Below are 22,880 nucleotides of genomic sequence, written 5' to 3' on the forward strand. Positions count from 1 at the left end.
CGCTGGAGGGAATGATTTTTCTCATTCTTTCAAGCACCATTGACCTTGGAAGGTAAAGTTGAAGAGCTGTACGGCCCTGGTTTAAAGTACTGAATGCAAGAACTCTTCCGTGGAAGAGTCATACGCAGGAACACTTTCTGTGAGTGTTTTTACTGAATGGTGGTTTCAAGTCACAGTTGAATGAAAGGGAAATGCTCGTGTGCACTCATTAGTGTAATGAATGAAGCGTCAGCACACGAGGCCGCACACCGAGAAAGCAAACAATATCCACGCCAATAGACTACTTCCTTAAGAGTTGTTTCGCTATTTTTCTTCTCTAGTTCTAGTCTGCATAGTGCATTGTTCTTCAAAAAGTATTATTGTGAATAATTAAGGTGGTCTATCTTTTAGATTTACGGTCTCAATCTCATATTAGCATGCGAGCCACAGATGAAAGTATTAACCAGTCCGCGGGTCATTTCAACACATAATTTGGAGGTGAATGGCTTTATTAAATTTGTTTTTTTTTGCACCAAACACCAACTGGTGGCGATGTTCGTGGCCAGAGAGGTAAAGGCAATTTCAAAACCGGTCGCCACGCCGGGAAACCGAAATGATGTAGCACCGTTGCCGATATCCGATGATGGAGGCGCCAGGTAACCGGTAAATCCTTCAGGGGTTTCAGGGGTAATAGAAATTTAAACGGGCAAATAACCAAGGGATCTCAAGCTCCAAGATTTCTTTCGACAAATGAATCACAATCACCGGTACAGAGTGTAGTTAAACGTGAATATATATTGCTTACACATAAAAAAAAATCAGATCAGGTGCAAAACACACAACACAAAACAGTATAAATCGTATAGAAAACCATAAGCTGAAATCCAAGCTGGCACCCAAAATGGGTCCCCGGGCGGATGGGTAAAAGAACAAACACAGCAATAAAAGGATGGAATCGTACCAGCCGTAGCGACTGTCGAAGCAGTGCTGCCAGCAACAGTCTCATTTTCCGTACTGGATCTGAACCGGCACGTTGATTTTTTCATTTTCGATGTACACCGCAACGAAGATCGGCTGCTGCTTCAGCAAACCCGCATCGATCGGGTGCAGGTGCTGCAGCGACACGTTTACCACCACTTCCTGGCCAGGACGGATGTGGCCTTCGGTTGGTGAAAGTCGAAACAGCTGCCGATAGTTGCAGTTTAGCTCAAAGTACTGGGGTGTGTAGAAGTTGCTTTTGATCACGAACTGTTTCGTGTGCTCGGAGGACGCACGAAACACGAGGGCCGTCGGTCGTACTAGCCACGATTCACCGCTGTCCCGCTTGCAGCAACCCGCAAGCACGCTGCCGTGTGTAGCAGCAGCTGCATCAACGGCAGGTGATATCTGCTGCCCGGTGATCGCTGGCAAATTGGGCGACGAACCCGCTTCCGAACCTGCGTACATGGTTTTGAACAGTGCGCCCGATTCATCCGCCATCGAGAGGTCGAGCATCGTATCGTCGAGCGCACGGTCCAGCGTCAGCACTAGCTCGTACTCTCGGAATGTCAGGAACAGTTCGTGGATCGTGTCGAACACATGCTCGGAGAACTGCTGCAAACCGTCCAGCTCCCGCTCATCGCTGAACTTGTTGCATATTTGGACGAGTGCCTCCAGCTTCGGATCTTCCAGTGCGTTCAGCTTGGCCGTGGCGATGTTCTGTCGAATACGATGCCGTGTCGGTTCGTCGCCCCACAGAATGTGCAGGTTCGTGATTGATAGTACGTCCACCTGCTTCTGCAGGATCTTGGTGATCTCCTGGCGCCGTGGCTTAAACACCACCTTGATGTGCGCGTAGCTGTTCGGTGCGATGATCGTACACTGGGGCTGCACAAAAACGCAGGTCGCCAGCAGAGCCTGATCGAGCCCTTTCCGATCGATACCGATACGAGCGAAAGCCGGCAGGCTGCCCTTGTTGTACAGTGAGAACGATTTCTCTAACGGGCGGCCGAGATTGCGTGCGCTGCCAAGCTCAAGGAAAGGGCCACTCGGCCCCTTTTGGATTCCCTCAATCTTTACTGACGCTTCTCCTCCGTACCCGTACAGCGTGACGGTCCGTTTAACGTGTAGCTCGTTCGGTGGAAGAAACCGGAGCGCACCAACTGCCGGTCCGATCACGGTCGGGCAGAACTCGATCGTGATCGTACGGCACTCTTGGCTCTGCAGCATCAGCAGACCACCGCTCTGTTCGGAGCCCGAAAGCTGAAACCCTGGGCCCACGATCTCGGCCTTCACTGCCAGCTTGCGATTGGACATGTTCTTGATCTGCATCGTGCGCTTCTCGCTACGCCGCAGCCTCGTGCTACCCCAGGACAGCTCGCTATGCGTGGCCTTCAGTGGCAGCGGTGTTCCGTCGCTACGGTGAGTCCACTCGGTGCTGCCAGAACACTGAGAGGTCGCCCGGGTAAGCGTTGGTGCAGGAATGCTGTACTTTTCGGCGATCTCATCGTACATACGCTTCGGGACGGTGTCAGCTTTCGGTGAACTGTACGGTGAACGGGACATGGTGCGTGGTTCCGGCGACAGGAAAGTTTTACGGCCCGCCCCGGCGAAGGTTCCGATACCACGCTGAGAGCTTTTCGGTGTGGGAATATACTCATCGCTATCAGCATGATTAAGCACGAGGGGCATCTTCACTGCATCACCATCAGCACCACCACCACCACAGACGGCCTTCAGTTCCGCTCGATTTGAAGGTGATCTCGATCGAGGATGTTCCCTGTTTACCTCACCCGATGGCACGGCCAACTCCACCATCCGTTTGCCGTTTTGTAGCTCTTGCCGTGTGGCCGAACATGAGCGTCGCTTACGGTTCGGTTTCTCGATGTGGTTACCCTCGGTATCGAACTGATCCACGGTGCTTTCCTGCATCTTCTCCTCCTCCATCTTCTCCGTCGTCACAGGCTGGTTGTGAAAAATGTTTTTTTGACAGTTTTTCGGTGTGCTGCGTATTCTCGGTACCGGTGGTAGATCCATGCGCTCCTCGGACAGTTTAGTTGCCGTTGAAACACGGTACGTATCGACGAGTGGTTGCGCCTTGCGATCAGTGGTGGCCGGTGTTAGTGCTGCCGACGATACTGCCGTTGATCTCGATAAATAGCGCGAGGAGAAACTCTCCTCCTCATTGCCCTTGGGGCTTGAAGTTTTGCCACTCGAAAGCAATGGACCGTCGGCGAAGGATTCGAGCATGGATTCGGAAATGCTCATCGTATCGGAGAGCGGTTGGCGGGAGGTATTCGGTGACTTCGCTTTGGAATCCATTTGCTTCACCATCCGTGGTGCAGGCTTAGGTGGTACCGCTTGATCGCTGTGGTACTTCTGTATCGAAGCAACACCACCAACAGCGCTGGTGGCCATCGAGTTTTTTGTACCAGTGGTGGTGGCTTGTTCCGATTTGGAGCGATGTATTTGCGTCAGTTTGTTGACTAAATGATGAGGAGAGTCATCCAAATCGACCGCAGCTGTTAGAAGAATAGTAAAAAGAAGGTTATCATTCACGTCATACTAGACAAGACCTTTTTGCTGTGTGCGAGCGGATGTTATTTAGTAAAGAAGATTCTAGGTCTATACAAAAGTCTGTGTTACACCGCAAGTACGTGTTACTAGATGCTAATGTGAAAAATACAGAGAATTTTTTTTATGAGCTTTGGTACAGTGTTTGCTAACTTTTTTTTATGTAGTAATATTTGTTAAGTGTCAAATGCATGATTTCTACGAGCAAACGATGATTCTTAAAAGGTTTTTTCTCTCGATTATTTGAGAAAAGTAGTGCTTCGACTAAGATGACCTTAAACTAGATATAAACTGTAAGTATCTGTGATATCTTGCAAAATCATACACCTGGTGGCGCATACTTACCGATAGCACGCGCGATGCTGGACACTCCGAGCGAATTTTCCTTGTCCTCCTTATAATATTCCGATCGTTTAACCTTCACAGGGTACTTGGGACTCTCTGTAAGAAACGAAACGAAATGCCGGTTATGTTATACTCCTCCACGGAACATTCTCTTTACCGTAAGCCCTGCCTTACCGATGGCATCGTTTGTCATGTCGATTAGAGGAATCGGTTTGCGCCACGGTGGACTTTTGCGATCACCACCGATCATGTTCTTCAGGTTGTCGGACATTGTTTTGAAATAACCTCCCACCGAACAGTGGCTGTTGTCGTTCTCGGTGTCTTTGCCCCCTGCTGTGGATTGCCCACGTGAAACATCAATCTCCGGTACCAAATAGCCGGAGCCGGAAAAGCAGGATAAGTCCACCCGGCGAGCGGATTCGGTGGCCAGTGGTTTCTTCACACCCCGAATCGGACTGGTAGGCGCACGGGCTTTGGCGTTTTGCTCCGGTATGATGGCATGTTCCTGTTCCCATTCCAGCTCATCCTCTAGCAGCTGGTCCTGCATCTGCTCCCCATCGCGAAAGCTGACCTCTTCCATCCGGCTCAACTCATCCATCTTCTCCTTCATCCAGGTGCTATCGAACGCAGGCTGCGAGATGTTCCAAAGGTCTTCGCTGGGGTTTGTTCCAGATGCCAGCGAGGAGACGGAATTTGTCGAGAACTTGCTCATATCGGCCGTGCGCGGAAGGCTTAGTTCGGCTCGGTTCGGTTGTGCGCTGGTCCCCTGGCCGTCCAGTTCACCGACCGTAATGTTGCCGCGCAGCGAACGGCCCATCGAGCGGATATTATCGGCGAAACTTGCGGCCAGTATTTCCTCGATGCCAGCCGAAAGAAATTTGCTCGCATTTGCGGTGTTCCCGGGAACTGCTCGGGCAGGGAGGGGATCGGCCGTAGCGGATTGCGCCGCTTGTCGTCGCTGTTGCAGTGTCGATCGGGCCGCAAACTCTTGCGGCTCGAACGAACTCTTTTGGGGCGTTGTGGCCATGTGGATGGTTTTCTCTTCCTCCAGCTCCGTGATGTTGATCGATTCTTGCTGCTGGCGGAACGACGAGGATGAGCAAGACGACGACGAAGGGTCGGAAAAGCTTGAACCATCCGGGGACCGTTGATGTTTTTGCTGGCGTGCCGTGTGTGGGCTGATTTCGTTGGCTTTCTGTAAAAGCTGAGCCGCCAGGAGCCGTTGACGCTATCGGTTCCGGAAATCAGAGGAAATCGTTAGAACTGTTGAAGCGTGCGGGGGACAATCCGGTCCATTTCTCTTACCTTGAGCTCGTTGGACACGGTAGCGGTGCGATCCATGCGATCCATCTTTGATTCTCGGCAAAACTGGGTTGGAAAATGGCGAAAATCTGGAACAAAGCACGACCAGAACAAGGATAACACGGCCACACGGAACAGGACGCGCGACCGTTTTCTTCAAAACTGCTCGGCTGTCAAAGTAGCCCGATTTTTTGCCCGACCTGCTCGAACTAGCTCACCAAAAAGATGGCCATCTGTAGTACTCTCTTTCCCACAGGGCCTTGATGTAAAAAAACCTAAATTAAGTAACAAGGAAGAGGAGAGTGCGGTGGGAAACATTTCTAAAATTATATTCAACACATTGCAGTAGAAATACACTGCCCTCTTCCCTGCTTAATAGCCTAATTTGCGGTTTAATCTGTGGTCCTATGAAAAAGCTAACTCCAAATAAGCACCCGTTGGAAAGTCAAAAGTTGTTTTGGTCCGGTTTGAGGTTAAGCAGCCGTTCGGAGCTCAGAAATCGCGTTAAAAAGTGTGAAATTTTTCAAATTTTCGGCCTTTATCGTGCGCGGTAAGGATACACTCAACTCCTGTGGTCGTTCTTGTTGAGAAAGTAAACCCGGAAGGTGCCACAGTCTTGGAGAACCGCTACGGCAACCGCATCCCAAAGAGGTCCTCGGAAAGACGGGTCTGAGGAAGTGAGGAGGTGCAGAAGAAACTGGTGCAAATTCGTGGCTAGCTGGCAAGGGATAATCGGCAAGGGCTCTAAACTTTAGTGAATATTCCCTGGTTCCTCATCTCCGCCAAACTTTCGATAATCCGCCAGGATTATTAGGTGCGAGTGCAAAGTTGTTGTGTGGTGCCTTCCGTGTGTTTCAGGTGCCGGCTCGACCAACGTTGTCGACAACGTGTCAGGTCTACTTTCGCAGGCCGGGTTTCGCAAAGTGAGTGAGTTCGTGTCCGTGTCGAAATTCGGTTCATCCTGTCGCAGCCTACTTGCTTAGCGTTGGGTTCCCTCGGTGATCGGGAAAGTGAAGGAACCGCAAGATGGGAAAGGCCAAGAAAGGCAAGCAGGAAGTCGTCTCGGCTGCGACCGGCGGCAGTGGGCTAGAGGAGAAGTATGTCAGGATGGGTGGGGGTTGAATACGGATAAGTGATCATGATTTTATCCGGTTCTTTCTGATTTTTTAGCGAACCAACTGAGATCATCCAGCAGACTGAGGTGACGGAAACGGAGCTAGAAAACCGGAAGAATGAGGGTAAAAAGTCGAAGAAAGGAAAGAAGGCCAAGAAGGCAGCCTCGGAGAGCGATGAAGAGGCCGGTGGCGAACAGGACGACCCCGTGGTGGCCCCGGTAGTGGAGGCCGTGAAGAAGCTGGCCGTAAGCAACAAGGCGAGCAAGAAGGAGAAGAAGGCGGAAAAGGCTGCTGCTGCTGCGGCAGCGGAGTCCGGCGATGAAGAGCAGGACTCTGAGGCAAAGTCAAAGAAGCAGAAGGGCAAGGCGGCCGGTCCCGTTGGCTTTTCGTTGCTTATGATGGACGACGATGACGAGGAGAACGAGGAAGACGCCGGCCGTAACGATGATGACGGTGAGGAAAAGCAGGCGCAGAGCAAGAAGAGTGCCAAGAGTGGCAAGAAGGCAAAGGCCGCCAGCAAAAAGGCTGAGGAAGCCGCCACGCCAGTGGAGGCCAAGGAAACGGAAGCTACCGAAACCACGGAGGGTGGCAAGGCCGGAAAGAAAAGCAAAAAGAAGAAGAAGAAAGCCGATGAGGAGGATGACGAGATCGAGCGAATGTTGGCCGAGCTAAACATGGAATACTCGGGTCAGAAGGCACCGGAAGAACCGCAACAGTCCCAGCAACAACCATCGGAATCGAAGAAGAAGGATAAAAAAAAGAAAAAAGACACATCCGAGGCTGAAACTGGGGCCACGGAGGAGCAGGTGGCCAGCGAAGAACCGGCGACCGGTGGAGCCCCGGTAAAGACGGCGGCTGAAAAGAAGAAGGAGAAGAAAGAACGTCAAAAGGCCGCCAAGGAGGATGGGCAGCCATCGGCCGAGGATCCACCAGCGGTTAGCACGGCGCCTGAGCCGGAGACCAAGAAGGGTGGCAAAAAGAAGTCCGGTGGTAAGAAGGAAGAGGCTGCTACTACAACCGAACCTGCAGAGAAGGAGGAACCCACTGCCAAGTCAGCTACGGATGAAGCAGCAACGGATGGAGCTAGTGGTACGGCCACTACCGCCTCAGCCGCTGATGGAAAGAAGAAAAAACCGAATAAAGCGGCTCTGGCCGTGATGCAGGAGCGATTGAAGGCCATCCGTGAGGAAGAGGAGCGAATGCGTAAGGCGGAAGAAGAGAAACGATTGCTCGAGGAGCAAGCGGAAGCGTACCGGTTAGAGCAGTTGCGATTGGAGCAGGAACGCAAGGAGCAAAAGAAGCAAAAGGATAAGGAGCGTCGGGACCGGCTAAAGGCTGAAGGAAGGCTACTGACGGCGAAGCAGAAGCAAGATCGGGCTCGGGCACAGGCCATGCTTGAAGCACTGAAGGCTCAGGGTGTTGAGATACCGGAAGCAACGGCGGAGAAACGGGTGCGACCGGGTACGCGCATTCGACCGAAGAAGAACCAAGAGAAGGAATCGGAATCGAAGGAAGCGTCTCCGGGTGACGGTGACGAGAAGGAACCGGAAATCAAGGAAGAAGAAGTGCCAAAAGTAAAGGAAGTGAAAGAATCTTGGGATGCATCGGATAGTGAAGAGGAAGAGCCAGCGAAGGAAGAGGAACAGCAGGCCCCGGCCAAGGTGGAAGCGCCTGCGAAGGGCTCCGAGGCGAAGCAAAAGCAAAAGCAAAAGTCTGTCGATGAGGACGAAGACGGCGATAACGAGGACGATGACGACGATGATTCCGAGGACGACGACGACGACGATGATGATGATGATGATGAGGAGTCGGACTCGGATGAAGATGATTCCGATTCCAGCTCCGAAGCGGGCAATCGAAGAAAGGAAGCGGAAAAAATGCGCCAACGGGCGTTGGATCGGATTGCAAAGCGAACGCAGGACGCGGAAAAGAAACGAACGCTCGATCATCTGCGTGCGGCGGTCGTCTGTGTGCTCGGTCACGTCGATACGGGCAAGACAAAGATCCTGGACAAGCTGCGGCGTACGAATGTGCAGGATGGTGAAGCGGGCGGTATAACGCAGCAGATCGGTGCCACCAATGTGCCGGCCGAGAACATTAAGGAGCAGACAAAGTTCGTCAAAGGGTTCGCCGATCTGCAGTTCCGGTTACCCGGCTTGTTGATCATCGATACGCCCGGGCACGAGTCGTTCAGCAATCTGCGCTCCCGTGGATCGTCGCTTTGCGATATCGCGATCCTCGTCGTTGACATTATGCACGGTCTCGAACCACAAACGCTCGAGTCGATCAATCTGCTAAAATCGAAGAAAACACCCTTCGTCGTGGCCCTGAACAAGATCGATCGGTTGTACGATTGGAGTACGATGGCGCGTAAGGACGTGCGAGATATTCTGAAGGGCCAGGCGTCCAATACGCAGCTCGAGTTTACGAAGCGTACCAACGAAATCATCGTGCAGTTTGCCGAGCAGGGTCTGAATGCCGCTCTGTTCTACGAGAATCCGGATCCGAAGACGTACGTTTCCCTCGTACCGACCAGTGCAATCACGGGTGAAGGTATGGGCAATCTGCTGTTCCTGATTGTGCAGTTCTGCCAGAAGCAGCTCGCCAAACGGCTGATGTACAGCGAAGATCTCCAGGCGACCGTACTCGAGGTGAAGGCAATACCGGGTCTTGGTACGACGATCGATGCCATTCTCATCAACGGGCGGTTACGCGAGGGTGATACCATGATCCTTGCCGGTACCGAGGGACCGATCGTGACGCAGATCAAGGCCCTACTGATGCCACAGCCAATGAAAGAGCTGCGCGTAAAGAACGCGTACATCGAACATCGCGAGATCGAGGCAGCTCAGGGCGTTAAGATTGCGGCAAAAGAACTTGAGAAAGCCATCGCCGGTTTGAACCTCCAGATAGCCCAAAAGCCGGATGAGGTGGAAATATTTAAGTAAGTTTTTGCTATGCTCACCTTGCCCCTATCCGGGATTAGCATATTAATTGGTTTCGATACTTCTTTTTTTTTACAGGGAAATAGTGTCTCGTGACTTAAAGTCGGCTCTTAGCAGTATTAGGCTAAGCGATCGTGGTGTCCACGTGCAGGCGTCCACTCTGGGATCGCTCGAAGCGTTGTTGGAGTTTCTGCGGACATCCAAGATTCCGGTAAGTACCCCAGGGAGAGAATTCAATATTTTCACCTCCTGGCGAGTTGTGTAACAGAAGTTGCAGTCGTGGACTACGGGACCGAACGTATGAACTAAACTTAAATATATAGCGACAGCGACCACCTTCGTGCATACGTTCAGGGGCATTCGCAACTCCACTTTGTGGCTTTTGTGGAAAGATTGTTAATCAGAAAATATTCAGTTTTGTTGTTTAAAATGTAAACTTAAAGCCACACTTTAAACTCCTATTTATCCATTGTTCGATCAATTTCAAATGTCTTATGGCTGGTGATGCTCAGATTGCGGAAGTTCGATTCGGTTTTCTCATTCGTCGGCGACCCTGCCACACGGTAAACACGTTTATCTAACATTTCCAATCGGTTAAGACACTCGAGAGCTCGCAAGATCGTTCAAGAAACGATCAGTGAGAATTTCGTGTTACGGAGAAAATCGTTTCCGGGGTACGTAATCGGATTACTTTCGCGCTACTGGAAACACAAAATGACCGGGGTTTTAGAAGAGAGAGAGAGAGAGACGTTGTTCTTAAGAAGGACAAATCCCCAACGGAAGTGACGCGGCTGTAATCTGAATCCAGATGACGTGATCTGTTTCCATTTCAGGAAAGCTACTGTTCGTTATCGGTAGAAGCATTATTTCTGCAGCGCTCTTATCAGTGCATGATGCTTTGATACACACTCGCATTCTTATTATTGTTTATTGCTGCTCGATCTCAATGTTTGTATTTTCATGCACGATCCTGCTGTGTAAAACATGTTCTACGAAGATCAACAACTGCCCCTAATCTCCCGGGGAATGTCGATGACAAACAACATCGTTCGCAATCGTCGTCATGGTCGATGAGCATTATTGGCGAGACCCTTTTTGAAGGCAGTCGCTGATCGTCGTGGCGCTGTTTACTTCCACTCGGCAAGGCACTACGGTACGATTAGCTCGAGCGCCACGGAGCCCTGTTCCTGCTCTGCCGCTGTCTTGTCTTGCGTTACAGTGCTTCGTTTTTATGAATGAAATCGCCGACGGTCACGATTGAATGGGGCCGATCTTGTGACGCGCGATAGTGCCGTGCGCCGCGATTTCTCGTCCGCTGTCGCCACGTGATTTCCCGATTCGCGACGCGCGCTCTCTCTCTGTCTCTCGGCGCTCGTTTGCGCGAGTCCGATTACATTTGTGGCCTCCAATGTTTTTCGCTTTCATTTCAGTTGCCAGCAATTTCACTCCGGTTTGTGGTTAGGCGTGTGTTGTGCTATTTCGACCTACTAAGCATAAACCAACGAAAGCAGCTACTACTCTATCTCATGGACCGAGCCCTGGCATGAGTTGTTGGAAACTTGCTCTACCACCTTTTTGCGACGGTCCATGTCCGCCTGTTTCATTTACCTCACGCCACACAATTGACATCCAGTTTGGCATTTTTTGTTTTTTCTTTCGTTTTGAATCATTTGCATAGCCATCCACCGGGGGCCCACGCGAGGCGCTGCCGTCGCTTTCGTGGTTCGTTGTTGTTGTTGTTGTTCGGATTTGGTGTCTTTCACAATATGTTTTTTCCCCCTTTCCGATGGCGACCGGAAATTGAATGATTAACGGAACCGCCCCGCTCCTGGTTTCGCAAAAAGGGTCGCTGGCTGATCGCAGCACAATTTTTGCAACCGTTCGCTGTTCTCATTCTCACTCTTCAAACGATGAATCCCCACCATTCGACTCGTTGCTCAATCAATTGGAAAGTGACATTAGCGTAAAAACGGGTGGAAAACCGTTTGAACGAGATCACAGTCGTGTCAACGATGTTGCTGTCACGTCTTTTTCGCTACGAATTCATTAGAACTTCCGCTCGCCGATGATGGTCATGATGGTGGCCAAACTTACTCAATGGCGTGTGATCAAGATCCACGGGTAAGCTGAGACCCGGCCGCCAATCCAGTGCGGGGTTTTTTTTTTTTTTGTGGTAGTCTTTGTTGGGTGACATTTTTGGGTCGCATTAGTCGTCGCTGTGTCGCTCTGTGGACGTCTGTATCGCGCATGCGAGCCCCCTTTTTGGCAAGATGAATGAATGACTCATGGTATACGCTCTCCTGCGTATCTTTTGGTGTTGTAATTCATTAACAGTTTTGTCACTTTTGGGCAAGACGTGCACGTTTGGGCGGGTAACAAATAGGGCAAACTGTTTGCCTGGGGTCCATTTTGGCACACAGGCACACACAGGTGGGTCGTCGGTGCTTTCGATTTTCGTTTTCCCCTCTGAGCGGTAATGAGCCAGTTAGCCACGCAACCACGTGATGGCGGCGCTAGCTTGATGTCACGCTACCTACCTATCTCTGTCTGTGCATTTGACTTTTGGGAGTGTTACGGCAAGTAATTAGCTTACCGTGGCTAATGAATTCTGGCGCCTAGACAACCATTTGGTGACACCGCATTAGGGTGGTTCGTATTTAATGATATTAATCAGCAGCAGCAGCAGCGCGATGGAACATGGAATAGTTACGCGAACGGGGCTGATAAGCTTTCCCCAGATGTTTTCATAGAAGGATTACTTTTACATATATTTTTTAATTCGTGTCGAGCTTATGTTAATGAATTAACATGGAAGCTATTGTTTGCACGGTCTTCTAGCCGATCCCATTGGGTCAGCAACAATAAACAACGGTTGTTACCAGAAGTAAACTTTACTTTTCATTTCATATAGATTTTGCATTCTTACACATTCTTACGGGAACGATACTCGGCTGTGTAAACAAAATGATCCCGCTTCTCCTAATCCTGTTACTATGCAATGCACTTCTCGCCTGCAGTACGATCGTTCGACCACCGATCGTCGGATCGAGAAGAACGAAATGCCACAGAAAATCACCATAATGATGATAAGGAATTCGGCAAAATCGGCATTTCACGCGCCAAATAGCACTAAATGTTTGAGCCAGTTCCCTGTGGTGCCAGCGCCAGCGAGAAGTGCTGCATCCCATTATGACGTTCCACATTTTGCTGCTTCGCTTTAAAGGCAAGGCAGGTGTTAACAAGCGGGTGCGGGATTCATCTTCGCCCCCGGGGGCAAAATTGTGGCGACAATCGCAGCCAAACCTTCTCCTCTCTTCGACGGCAGGCAAGCCAGAGAGCCAGAACGCATATGGCATCTCTCAATCGGTTTGCTGTCACCGGTGGTGCGCCGGTGCCGCGCTTCCACTTAACCATCGGCATGCCGATCCATAATTTTATCGTATTTTATTGATCCAATATCATTAGCATATGGTGCGAAAATGAGGGCGGACGGAGGTGACTGCGAGCCCCAAACCACCGTCAAGAGCACGTGATGGGTGACAATAAATTAGCGTTTAAAGGATTCATTAGAGACGCAGCCCTCGTGGGGGCTCGTGTGGCCGTGGCCGGCGAAAGATGGTCCACAAAAATGTTTTGCAGCTTGTTCAGCGGGACATCATCATTCTGGGTAAAAGGTTACGGGAGAGGGTGTCTTGGGGATATCCAATTTACTGCCATCGTACCGGAATTTCTTTCATTCAGTTTTTTACTTTCATAAGTTTTGGGATGCACCGCCGGGACATTTGATAAGACTGTCGACATCGTTTCAGCAGGAAACCGAGAGGATACCTTTTTCTATTAAAGCACATCTTGCCTGGGCACCACAAACGGGACATAGAGAGAAAAAGAGAGATGGAGAGCGAAGAGCTAGTGAATCTATGCTAAAAACGTGGAGTGGAATGTACGGACGATTCGTTAAAAGCACTCTCGGGAATCTATTCCTCAATCCTACAGCCATCCTACAACCAGCCACTGACGGGGCATGCTTCTTCAGTGCTATCGGATTTTTGTGTAGGAAGAAGCGATACTCTGTGGTTCCAATGGTTGGTGTTGGTTGGTGGGTTGGGGCCTGGCCTCACTTCCGATCGTCACCGTGGAGGCGTGCCACTAAACAGGGAAATGGGAAGTCCACCCATCAGGGAACGCTATCGGTAACACGCTCTGATGCGTGGCATGATGATCAAGTGTCAACCGTTCGAGACAGCTCACCTTGTTCACCGACTGCGTGCGGCCTGCGTGGCAAAGATTTATGAACACGCGGGCTCGCACGCGTCTGTTATCCCTGTTCCACCGCACAATCGATCCTATTCGCTGGCGCGATACCAAAACGCGCCGGTGCGTTTTCTGTGTGGGCCGAACCGGAGAGCGCTTCGCGTTTCGCGCGATTCTATCACGATGGCGATGATGATGATGATGATGATGGCGGCAGACCTAGTCCCCGAAGCCTTCGCATCTGTCGCGTTGCGTCAGGAGGAGGAGGAGGAGGAGGAGGTACGTTATTCCACATTCCACACTACTCAGCATTCGCAAGGTGGGCGGACTGGAATCTGGGGGTTGGTTTGGCCGGTCGGTCGGTCGGTTTACCTGTTTCATTGCGACGCCATCCGCAGTCGCAATCCCGTTTAACGGGGGTCTAAAGCCGAAGAGCGGTCTCCAATTAGGTAGCCGCGATAGTTGGGAATTTTCACCGAGCGTCTGGTGTGTCTTATATAATCCCCGATTAACTCCCGCCACTAGGCGACATCGTGGTTTACTCTCAGCGAGAAAAGGACGTGACGGTTGCTGGGGCTATGTGTTTTTGTTTTCGTTCATTACTGTATCATTAAGATCAGCATTAATTAGAAGCTCAACAACACTTGAACACCCTAACAGAGCCTAGTAATCTAGGGCGTAAATCTCGTAAAAAACCCAAAACATTGCACTCCATTACGCGCCCATTAGCGAGATGTTGTTGCCAATAGTGCGCGCTGGTGGTCGGATCGGAACGGATCGCATCGATTCGAGACGGGTTGTTCTAATAAACAAAGTGCACTCGTCCGTCGCTTGCGATAACCGACCGGAAGTGACAACCGGAGACGGGCACACTACTCGACCCAGCGCCTCAGCGGTATCTCTCCTGCTCCAGGCATAAATGAATCGCATGTTCAGCTAGAGAGAGAGAGAGAGAGGCGAAGTTGCATAAAGTTTATAGAGTTGCTATGTAGGTGGAATGGCGACCGCCAAGCCACCGTGTCACCTTTGCGGTTGGGTTGAGCACCACCAGCACCACCACACGGTGCCCTTCGCTTTGGTGTGATCGAATACGTAATCACTGGGCACACAGCCATACCATCACCAGCTGCTTGGTTGAACTAGTTTGTGGCTTTATATCACATCTCATTGATGCAGCGCACTAGACACTTATCGGTTCGTTACAACGATGGCTATAGGGTGAGAGAGAGAGAGAGAGAGAGAGAGAGAGAGAGAGAGAGAGAGAGAGAGAGATGATTTCAGTGATAGCTTCTCACGTTAAAGAGCTGATTGTTGAATGAAATGCATTTCTCGCTAGATTGCATAAAGGTGTCGCTCCTAATCCTTCGCTGGTTCGTGCCCTTCGCAGTGCGGCTACAGCGGAGATGGTGGTGAATCAGGTATTTTCGGTGTGACGATAAGAGGTGGTGTTGTCGGTGCGGTGGCTCTAGTGATGCTGTGCGCTAGCGCGCAGCTGCGCCACGAGACGCCCCATTCATAACAAAAAATAAATATGATAAATATTATAAAGCAAATGATTGTTTATCGATATGTTGGTTGTTTCAACTACGAATAGTATCAGGATGGCAATGTTCTCTTAACTCTGGCTTGCCACTTTCACAATAACATGCGACCATTGACAAGAACGCTCAACAGTGGAGCATGTGAAATGCATGCCTGGTGGTCGATATTGTGACGGTTAGGCTTTTTAGTGAGAACTGCGGTTGTTGAACGGCGCGACGTTGACTGCAACATATTTTGCACATGTCGTGGAGTCTGTGAGAATCGTTGGCTCACCATATCGTTATCGTCGACCCATGAATCGAACCGTCGTTGGCACTGTAGCTTCCAGCACTCGCACTGGCCCTTGGCGATTGTGGCGTCACACTCTAGTTACTCCCGCAGCTCTGGCGACTGTTGGTCTCTCTCTCTCTCTGGTTGTGGGTCGGGGGAATTTGTGAATGGGGAAATGGTCCCCCTAACAGAAAACAAAAGTACATAAAGAAAAGAGGCAATGAATGAATAGCTTGTCGGAGTGGTGCTGCGGGCAGTGGACCACGCTCGTGTCGTGGTGCAGTCCATCCCCATTCATGATCATCGTTTGGTGGAAGAGAAAGGCTTCATGGTGATGGTGGCCGGAAGTTTCAACTTTTGCTGGAACCATGCCAGTTCCGCACTGGCGAGCGTTCAGCATGTCGCCATGGCCGCACTGGTGCTCCGAGGTTATGGTTGCGTGAAGGCGCTCTGGATGGACGCACACTGGGAATCGGATCTCTAGAGGCTTCTCAAGATTTCACCTTCGTGTAGGGCCAAAGCATGTGGGTTATCATTATGGTGCACCTCATTTTTCTACTTTGCACTGCGCGATTCTAGCGATTAGCGATACGCGATAAAACATGGCTCCAAATGACGAGTGTTGGTAGTCAACATCTTCTAGATCTGGTTCCGTAACCAGCTGCCAGTTCAACAATTCTCTCTGGCACCATCAACGTGCAGAGTACATTGTACTTCCTTTAGAAGCTAGTTGTTCAATTGTAGTTGTCTGTTTTGCATTTATTGTATGCGGAACTCAGTTTTATTTGTCTGATTTTTATCACCATTACATCTGAACGCATGGAAATACATTTACAAGTTGAATATTGAATGAACTCCGAGAAAAGTTGAGTTGATGATGATCTTTCGTTTGGATACCACAGATCAACTGTAACGCAACTAGTGCCAACGCTATCTCCGCGGAAGGGAACACCCGGATCGACGTTCTAAATCACTCTTGGTCTTCCAGGTCCTATGGCACCGCTTTCTCAATGCACCCCGCTAAACACTTTGCGAAACAATAAATCTAACCTCAATAATGTCTGCTGCCAATCATTCCATCCATGTTCGATCACAAAATACGTTGATATATGCGCTGCTTGAAGTCCACCCTGGACTGTGGACGCACGGGCTCATCAGTAACCAGCGACAGGGTTATTGTAATCCCCATTAGCAAGCGGATAGTTTTAATAGCCTTTGTAGCCAAGAACAACTGGCCCCGGTGTTACGCGCTTTGGAAAGGATTGGTAAGCGCCTTCTCCACGTTTCTCGATTTATCAATTCATTCCTGCTCGCCCCAGGTCGTCGATAGCACGGAATAAATCAGTCGCAATATGTAGTTTTCCAATTAACGGGAGTTGGTGGCCCACAACACTAAACTCACTGGTGGCGATGCATGCGATGCGCATTACCAAGTGCCTTCCGGGGAGGAGCGAGCACACCTCACATTGTACCCCTGCCCCCTCCTTACCGCGGTCGGGCTCTTCTCCGTCAGGTATAAATTGCCATCGATTGCGATGCATCGTATGTGATTTCTACTCCTGGGATCTCTGCGGCTGCGGCTGCGGTTGGTGGAAGTGTGAGGAGTCCTTGGTGGTTGGGAATGTCAAGGTCCAGCTGGTGTTGTGCACCTCGCCTCGCGATCGACGCAGACACACACCAGATGCATAATAATGTCATTCTAATAGTGTTCGATGTTCTCGGATATGTATTTATTCTTGGACTCTGTCTCTCGCTCTCTCTCTCTCTCTATCTCTCTCTGGATGATTGGTAATGAGATGTGACTCGGTGCTGCGCCGGTTCGCTGACGGTCACGTTCTAGCGGTGCCAAGAGTCGGCGATGCAACTGTTGCATCGGATCGGATCGGATCCGGCGCGCGCACTCTACTCCATTGCGATCGAACCATCACCGATCCAGCGCCACACCGAGCGTCACGTAGGGCCGTAAAAAGAGTGAAACCACGATCAGCTCCACGGCGCTACACGGCGCACTGTGGTTAGACGATCATACCGAGCCGAGGATCATCGACGCAAGGGGATCACCTGACCGTCGGCTTCCCCTTCCCGCCACGAATTGGCCACAAAAGCCACAGAATATGGTTTCACGATGATGGTGATTACAGGAGGTACGCTCCGTACGAGCGAAATGATACATCGTTGCTGAATTGAATTGTTGCAATGCAGCGGTTGTGCCGATGCTGGTGCTGGTGCTGGTGTCATGTCCACGCCTTTTCTGCCGTTTTGTGCACTGCGCTCGCGGATCGATTTAAACCCATTATACTGTGCGCATGGCAAACACCTCCGCGATTGCAGCTCTCGAACGCGCCCTGAATGTGGGATGTGAGCGTGCGCGCGAAAGACTCTGTGTCTGTTCAGGTTTCAGGACCAGCCTGGCGTTCTGGCCAGCAATTGGCAATTTGGAGAGCCGCTCGCAATTAGCATAGATCGGGTGATTTCTTTTGTACGAGACACATTGTTGCACCCATTAGGTCAGAAGATCTATCTTCTTCGTCTTCGTTAAAGACGATCGTTTCGTGTTGGTTTCGAATGGAGAAAACGTTCAAACGGATCCACGTCGATCGTTTGGTAATTCGTCATCTATTAAAATGTGTATTAATAACGAAAACTCTACTGCATGGCAACACAATTACAATAAAAATTTTCTAATAAAATTGAGCTTGAAACAGCCCCCTTTTTCCCCTACACAAAATGGGTAGCATAAAGCATAGCAAAGGAATTTTAAACTCTGCTGTGAACCATGTGCCACGCGCTGTCCATGTGCCATGTGAGCACGCTAGAACGAGTTGACTTTAGCGGAGCGCAGTAATCATAAGCGTTGGTCTGATTGGGTCAGCAACGGTTTCACCTTTACGCTGTGTTAATTGCTATCGGAACCCTTACATGGTGTTTGATCTGGTGGCCAACGAAAGGTCACCACTGTCGCGTTTGTCGCGTATTCAATCGTGGTACTGCCTTGGTTCAGCTCTGAGGGTTCGTTCGTTCGTTCGTACGCGCCATAAGATCCAACGTGTGCGGTTTCCAGCGAATCTATCCATTGCGAACGGCATCAGCGTTATGAGAGAGAGAGAGAGAGACTGGTGCTGCGCTCCTTTGTGAAGGCCCACGGAGTGAGGGCACTGTAAACCACCTGTCACCCACTCGGCCGTGACAGATCGTGATCGTAACTCGAGACATATCAATCACCAAGAGAAACGGGGAGAAAGAGAGAGAGAGAGACACAGAGCCCGACTGCACGGTCGATCCCTGGCAGTTACTAGAATACTAACCCGCGCGCCCCTTCGTTGCATACGCCTTCATCCCACATCCAATTATATTAGGTTGGGTAATAAGTCTTTTCGTATTTTGAGTAAAACTTCAAAGGGATTTATTTTTAGTTTTGAGCAACTTTATTCAACCAAATATGATCCATTTTGGTTAACCATCTTTTGCCATTTTTCGGCTAAAGACATAATTCCTTTAGTGTAAAAACTCCGTGGTTTGTCGTTAAAAAACTGTGACACGAAGTTTTTACATGCTTCTCTTGAAGCCAGCCGTACTCCACCAAGGGAGTTTTGCATAGAACGAAACAAGTGGTAATCCAATGGTGCATGGTCTGGGCTATATGGAGGATGCATCAAAACTTCCCGGCCAAGCCCTCCCAGTTTTTGCCGAGTCATCAAAGAGGTGTGTGATCTAGCGTTGTCATGATGGAAGACGATGCCCTGTCTGTTGACCAATTCTGGCCGTTTTTCCTCGACTGGTTGCTTCAATCTCATCAATTGGTCACAGTGAAATCTAGAATCAATAGTTTAACTAGTCTGGAGTAGCTCATAATGATTGATTCCTCTCCAATCCTACCAAACGCAGAGCATAAACTTCCGCGGCGTCTTCCTGGCTTTGGGACTGTTTGTGTAGCTTCTGCATTCTTGCACCATGATCTTTTTCGCACGTTATTGTCGTATTTGATCCACTTTTCATCTCCTGTAACCATTCGCTTCAGAAACGGTTCGATTTCATTCCGTTTCAGCAAAGAATCGCAGATGTTAATTCTGTCCAATAAACTTTTCACAGACAATTGATGCGGTATCCAAACATCGAGCTTTTTTTTTGTATCCACCCTTTTTTAAATGGTTCAAAACCGGTTTATAGTGAATGTTTAGTTCCTTAGCGATGTCACGGCTGCTTATGTGACGATCCTGGTCTATCCTTCAATAATTTCATCGACTTTAGCAACGATAGGTCGACCAGAGCGAGGTGCATCTTTCACATCAAAATTTTCAGAACGGAAGCGAGCGAACCATCGTTATGCTACACGAACTGATTCAGCATCGTCCCCGTAAACATCACAAATTTCATTTGTGGCTTGCGCGGCATTTTTCCCTTTTTTATAGAAAAATTTCAAAATATTGCGAATTTCTTCACTTTTTCCTCACATCTTTGAACAGCTATAACTTTTTGCCCACTGCTCCAAATTCTGTTTTGTTTTGATTAAAAGATACATCAAATGTCCCTTAAGACAACGTGGTATGATATGACATAATGTGATTTATAACGGTGGAGATAGACGGCTCCAAACACATCTATTGCCAAAATATGAAAAGACTTATTACCCAACATAATATGTGTGTGCCTGTGCGTGATGCCGTTTGTCAATCCGCTTCTTGCGTTTGCTGAGTGGTATGTGGTCACCGAGATACCAGTTCCCCCCGGGATTTATTGAGTCCCATGGTGAAGAGGTGTGTAGCAAAAAGGTGTGGGATGGAAGTTGCCTATTCGAGGTGACGGACGATGGTGGATTCCTTTCTTCCGCCTGCTACTCGATCCTCGATCACGGGCTGGCCGGTAGAAGGTTTGTCAATTCTCCACAACTGGTGAGTCTCCAATAGAAACCGGGCGCGCGTTATTTATGGTGCACGCTAGTGGCTCCCTAGTTGATTGCGTCCGGTTCACGATTGACACGACGACGCAGAGAGTCGTGCGCTGTACTCGAAGCGATTCACCGTCGAATCGTCAATGCATCGATTCCTTCCACCACCACCACCGGCCACTCGCTGGAGTTTTATGTGCCCAGCACTTTAGCATACATGTGGTGCTGATGCCCGGGGTGCCGGCCCTGTCGATTCGTAACGCACGAACGTAACATTCCATTTCGCATTCCAATCACACCAGCACACTCCACGCGGGATACCGGGCCCGTTCGCCGGGGAATGAGCATAATGATGATAATAACTTTTTTCCCATAACGACCACCAGTGCGCGTTCGCTTGCGTCCAGGACGCATTCTTGGGCGCTTCCTCCCCGCACCCCTTCAAGTATCCAGACTGAGACAGTGTGAGGCTCGTAAAAAAGGAGTTTAGCCGTGGACTTGTTACGCATTTTCCCACAGCCACGAAAATTGGCGCCCGAATCGCCGATCGCCGACGCAACGCAAGAAGCAGCAGCAGAAGCGTTGGTGCTGATCGTGATTCTGGAATTTCTTTCCGGCGTTCTGGCGTTCCGCTGTCGATACCATGTTGCAGCCATCAGTGCGAGTCACTGTCAATGTTCGCGGCGCAGCACAACGGCCGTTTTGAAGAATGTGTTCCTTGTTTCTCCCCGTCGTTCCTTGGAATGTTGCCACTCATAGGTGCAAGCTCCTTCCTTGCAGTGATTTCGTGAGAAAAGGCGAGCTTCCAAGCTGATGAAGACGGATGTTGGATCGCGTATGCGGCCACTATATTTGTACTTTGGTTTTTCTCAATTAACACACACCGTTTGCTGCAGAAGGACGGTAGAGCAGTTGAAGAGGGCGCAGGATAGAAAGTGCCAAGCCATGGTTTGAGCTCTTCACCACCACCGGGATTCCAGAATTGTTACGTTCTATATATCACAAAAATAGGAAAATCGTTATGCTCATTCGATGAATGGGCGAAAATGAAACAGTTGAGCAAAATCAGTATCTCTCTCGAATGTGATGGTGCTTATGCTTATAAAGTTATGTGTGGGTTTTAATCGTACACCCAAGCCACGTCTGTTTTTTCAACGATAAGAAAGCGAAAAAAGTTTGTAAAAACTCGTTCTGCATCTGAACACTGTACTGGTATCGTGTAATTTCGGTTTTAATTAGTTTCTCTGTCTCTCTTCCTGGCGTGTGCGCTGTGCAGCAAAAGCAAAAAAGAACGGTTCCCCCCATTCGCTGCCCCCCGTGCACTGCGCTCTATGTGCAATCCCTCTTGGTTATGTAACTTGCTTGCTGCTCTCTGTCGCTGTTTTTTTTTTTTTGCGCCACCAGCTGGAGCACGGCAAATGGAAATCGTTGGAATAGTCCCACGTGCTTTAGTAGTCCCCTTCTGGCTGTATGTGTATGTAACCAACTCCCACTGAGCGGTGGAGGTGGGGGAGAGGGGGTGGATTGAATGAAATATCAATGAAAGTAATTGGATACAGTCGCGCGTCCCTCGCTCGCTCGCGGCTCTCTCCCCCTCGCACCACACCACCGCGCTCGTTTGCTCTCGGTGGTCTCGGCTGCCTGCGGGTTGACCCTTTTGGTGCATCCCCGCCACCACTCTCACTGTCGTCATGGTGGTTGATGCCGGGGGTCGCCATATGTCTTATGTCGCCGGTACCGAGCCAGTGCTCGGTGTTCGGTGAGCGTTGCTAGGCCATTGCCACTTGCTGTTGCTGCCGCTGCTACTCCGTGTGCCAGATTGTGAATGGAAATCCACTGGTTCCTCTCGCGCGAGCGAGCGAGCGAGCAAGCGAACGAAAGAGCTTATCCATCGGTCGGTGTCGTTGCTTTGCTCGTTGGAGCAGCGAGAGCACGAAGCTTATACCAGCCCACCGACCCCACACCGATGACATAAATCCATGAATGAAACTCTCAGCAACGCAGCTTGCTCAGACTCTGAGAAAAGGTGTTTTACACGCCTGCTGCTGCTGCTGCTGCTGCTAGCAAGCCTACCGCACAGGCACTCACCGCCTGCCCTGGTTCGGTTCGGTAAAACCGCCGGGGTATGTGCAAATAGTAGTGTTGCCAGGGACCACTGGCCGCCACCGTTGCCACCATCGTTTGGTGTGATGCTGGTGCGGACTGACGATATGGTAGGTGGTGGCGGTACCAGCCCGATGGCCAGAGGTGGTTGCACATAACAAACAGTTTTGCTATCTCGCCCGCTCTCCTACGCTACATACACCCACCCAAAAATTGGCAAACCACTCGCGCACACACAACGGAACACGAACACGAGAGCAGCTCTGTGCGCTGCACCTTTGCTCTCAACTACAGTGAATGGGAGTGCACCCAGCAGTAGCAGCAGCACCAGCAACCCACTGCAGTTTTACATGAAACTGTTGGATAATGAGCCTCAGTTGCTCAGCGGTTGGAAAATGGCTTTTCCACCGGAATATCGATTTCTCCACTGGCAGGTCGTTGATGCAGGCTGACAGGACAGTGTTGTTGGGTAAATGGTTTTCCTTCTACATCTTCTGGGCAGCGTTCTAGACAGATTACGATTTACGTAGTACAATTACCAGAAAGTTACGGGGATTATTGGCCTTGTAAAATACTTTTCCTGTTGATTTT

General features: G+C 50.1%; 2 protein-coding genes across 2 annotated transcripts in view; one reads left to right on the forward strand and one right to left on the reverse strand.

The window, feature by feature from the left end:
* Positions 1-754: 754 nt before the first annotated feature.
* Positions 755-5,232, reverse strand: LOC126575194 (uncharacterized). The gene is made up of 5 exons (XM_050235763.1): positions 5,182-5,232; positions 4,051-5,104; positions 3,877-3,972; positions 2,920-3,479; positions 755-2,853 (listed from the first exon to the last, which is right to left on the reverse strand). The coding sequence occupies exons 1-5, from the start codon at positions 5,224-5,226 to the stop codon at positions 982-984; spliced, it is 3,627 nt and encodes a 1,208-aa protein (XP_050091720.1). The 5' UTR covers positions 5,227-5,232; the 3' UTR covers positions 755-981.
* A 418-nt stretch (positions 5,233-5,650) lies between these two features.
* LOC126575950 (eukaryotic translation initiation factor 5B) overlaps positions 5,651-22,880 on the forward strand; it is a 66,647-nt gene continuing 49,417 nt past the window's right edge. The window contains exons 1-3 of the mRNA XM_050236965.1: positions 5,651-6,275; positions 6,349-9,237; positions 9,317-9,449. Coding sequence (XP_050092922.1) covers positions 6,205-6,275; positions 6,349-9,237; positions 9,317-9,449 — 3,093 coding nt within the window. The 5' untranslated portion in view covers positions 5,651-6,204. The remainder of the gene's footprint in view (positions 6,276-6,348; positions 9,238-9,316; positions 9,450-22,880) is intronic.

The sequence above is a fragment of the Anopheles aquasalis genome, chromosome 3 (genome assembly GCF_943734665.1).
Source record: "Anopheles aquasalis chromosome 3, idAnoAquaMG_Q_19, whole genome shotgun sequence".
Lineage (NCBI taxonomy): Eukaryota > Metazoa > Arthropoda > Insecta > Diptera > Culicidae > Anopheles > Anopheles aquasalis.